General features: G+C 39.7%; 1 protein-coding gene across 1 annotated transcript; it reads right to left on the bottom strand.

The window, feature by feature from the left end:
• Window positions 1–260: 260 nt before the first annotated feature.
• cdkn2aipnl (CDKN2A interacting protein N-terminal like) lies at window positions 261–1,557 on the bottom strand. The gene is made up of 3 exons (XM_058627728.1): window positions 1,314–1,557; window positions 687–792; window positions 261–602 (listed from the first exon to the last, which is right to left on the bottom strand). The coding sequence occupies exons 1-3, from the start codon at window positions 1,523–1,525 to the stop codon at window positions 594–596; spliced, it is 327 nt and encodes a 108-aa protein (XP_058483711.1). The 5' UTR covers window positions 1,526–1,557; the 3' UTR covers window positions 261–593.
• Window positions 1,558–3,523: the final 1,966 nt, after the last annotated feature.

Genomic DNA, 3,523 nt, shown 5'->3' with positions numbered 1-3,523 from the left:
ATATGTTATAAAAATTTTGTGAAATAAGCAAAAAAAAGTGTATACTTATATGCTGTATAAACATAATAAAACACATTTTTCAGACTTTGAAACGAGATTGCCTCTTACTTTATAGTTGCTGGGGTTTCCCCCCCTCACCAGTGACAGAATTTTTATTTGTTTTTTTTGTTTTAGTGAATATTTGCTTGGGGTGTAAGGATGTCATCAATGAAAGGTTTTCCTAATTTCTTAAAACTTGATAAAATGACAATACAATCCCATAAGACGAAAAACAAGTACTTTATTGTGCTGGAGACAGGAGATCCAGCGTCGCCTTGATTTAAAAACAGTTTTTAAAAAGTTTAAAACAATTTTGCCATGATTGAGCAAAGAAGCTACTGCAGTGTCAAAACATCTTAATGTACGTCATACCATTAAAAGTTATGCATCATAAAAAAACACTTATGAGGTATACACTCAAAGTGGGATGGTTAAAAACAAAAACCACTGCAATGTGGTCCAGCATGTTACAAGCACAGCCTGTACGTAGGAAACAGCCGAGTCCCATCAGCTTTGAATCAAAACAACCAGGAGAGACCACCCAGCCGAGCTCGTCATCGACCCTGTGACAAAAGCACAGAAATAAGTGTTTTTACCATCAAACATACACGTGTGTGTATGTATGTATGCCGTGTACACAGACGCACCTGTTGCTTCTTCATGATCTCATCTCTCGTCTTGAAGACTGGCGCGTCCTCTACCACGATGCCCTCAGCCATTTCCTTCACTTTCTCCAGGAGTTCTGTGCTGTACCTGAAGAATTATTCAGCATTGATGTCAGTAAGTCAAGTCAGTTTTATTTATTTATATATATAGCTCAATATCACTAACACAATTTGCCTCAAAAGGGCCTTAAATTGCCAAAATTGGAGAAATTCCAGGGAACAGGAACCGGTTTGGTTGTTCTCTTAACGGACACAGGGGGCAACAGTGAGCACAACGTGTGTGGAAATACGAGAGACGAAGAAGATTCATGATTCTAAACATAAAAACTAACTACAAATCAAAACTTATGTCGCATAAGATGTATAACTACTAGAGAATTAATATCTTCCATTGTTTCGTTATCTAACGGGTGTAGTTGATTAACTCAAAGGCAAAATAAACCGCTAAATTTAATTTAGGCTGCAACAGTCTGGACTGAGAAGCTCCAACAAAGATGGTGCTTTATATCATACAGTTTAGTAAGAAAAACAACACCAATAATTGTCCGATAAAGAGCGTTTCTGTGTTATAACGCGATAACACACTGTGGGGTGTCGGTGTCCACTCACCGGCAGCCGAGGAAGACGTTGTTGGCCCAACACATGGACAGAGAGAGCAGGCTGTCCACCTGCTCGAAGTCGTAGTCGTCCATGTTCCGCAGGATGAACTCTCTCCGCGCCTGCCAGTGTTTCTCACTCTCCCAGTAACCTCGGAACGTCTCCACCTGCTCCGCCACAGCGCGGTTCTGTTGGATAAAATCATCCACGTCCATGGCAGACATGTTTGCTCCACAACAATGGCTCCTTCCTCTTTTCAAAGCGGATGTTGGACAAGTAGGTATAAGCGTGTGGTTTTTTTTAACAGCGCCACTCAATGGTGGGAGAGGAGAACTACAGTTGATGTGATAGATTGATAGAAATTAGGATCCAGTCCAAAAATGGCCCCCTAAAACCCTTCAGACTGACTTTGATGACATTGATGCTCAGTGCCTGAGAGTTGGAGGCTGCAAAGACACAAAATAAGACAAAATAAGACTGGGGCAGATCATATGGAGGGCGATAAATGACAAAATAATAATGAATAAAAGAAAGAATAAAGAATGAATGAAGAAATAATACATAAATAAGTAAATTAATAAAATAAATCCATCCATCCATCCATCATCTACCGCTTTATCCTCCACCGGGGGGGGGGGGCTGTGCCAATCTCAGCTGACATAGGGCGATAGGCGGGGTACACCCTGGACAGTTTGCCAGTCCATCGCAGGGCCAAAATAAAATAAATAATAAAATAAAATAAAATAAAATAAAATAAAATAAAATAAAATAAAATAAAATAAAATAAAATAAAATAAAATAAAATAAAATAAAATAAAATAATTAAAACCATTACCATTAAAAAACACATTGAAATTTATTTGTGCATTTATTAATTTATCATTATTATTACTATTATTGTTTCTTTATTCTTTTTTTTATTTATTAATTCATGCTTTATTTCTTTTATTTATTATTATGTCATTTATCCTCCTCCATAAGAGGGAGACTCTGTCAAGCCTTTTTAAGGTTTAATCGTCACGTTTGATTGTCTAGAATTAAAGTTTTAATTTTTTATTAATCCCCTTAGGGACCCATCCTAGAATTAGGATGGGGTACTGAGTAGCGCCCGGGAGCATTGGGAGTTGGGTACCTTGCCTCAGGGGTACCCCAGCCCTTTTTGGCCAGGTGGGGATTTGAACCGGCAACCTTCCGGTTACAAGCCAAGTTCCCTTTCCACTTGGTCACGGGCTTCCTACCGTAGATAATATCTGTGATGTTGTTATGACTACAGTCACAGTTCAAGTCGGAGATATATAGATATATTACATATTTTATTTTGTCAACACAGTTAATTTTTAACAAGCTACTTTTTTTTACTTTAACTTGAGTCCATTTTTAGACCGGTACCTATCAAAATTGTGGTACTTTTACTCGAGTAGAATATTTCAGTACTCTTTCCACCTCTGCCTTTATACCCTACAACTAAATGCCTGACCCTAACCTTTGACCTTTAACCTAAACCCAATTCTAACACTAAAACCAAGCCTGAACCCTTTTTGAGGGGTCCTCACTTTCACTCTGTTAGGTATTTATGTGGTTTAAGTTTTTTGGTCCTCACAAAGATACCCATACTCTCTCTCTCTCTCACACACACACACACACACACACACACACAAACACAGACACACACACAAACACAGACACACACACACCTGCTAAACCAAAGCCAGCTTCTCTCAGAGGTGTGGCCCCTGAAATGTAAAATGTTCATGCCTCAGACATTCTTCTTTCCTCATGAGTCCGTCCCAGCAGAAACACACACACACAAGAACACACGCACTCATAAAAATGCACTTTCACCTCCTCCTCCTCCTCCTCCTCCTCCTCCTCTCAAATTCCCCCAGAAAACCCTCCATCATCGTCTCTCCCTGAGTGTTTTATATTTTGGTCGGCCTCCAAGTCACACAAGTCACCACTTTATTGAGTGAACTAACCCATTAAGTTTATGGCTTCTTCTCTCTCGCTCTCTCACTCCGTCTGAATTATACACTGATGCTGAAATAATACACCGTGTTCCAGTCGACTCTGGCAGACTGCCGTTTCTTGATGAGTCACCTAATGTATGCTGACTCGGGAGAAAACTATAATTGGGAAACACACAGACAACAGGTAGCCCTTTCTTTCAAAGCCAGTCCTGAAGGACTGTTAATGAGAGAGGCTTTGAGGCGCCGCCCTGTCAA

Source organism: Solea solea, chromosome 4, assembly GCF_958295425.1.
Source record: "Solea solea chromosome 4, fSolSol10.1, whole genome shotgun sequence".
Taxonomy (NCBI): Eukaryota; Metazoa; Chordata; class Actinopteri; order Pleuronectiformes; family Soleidae; genus Solea; species Solea solea.
Note: the sequence above shows the minus strand (reverse complement) of the source record. Positions and strands in the feature narration are given on the sequence as shown.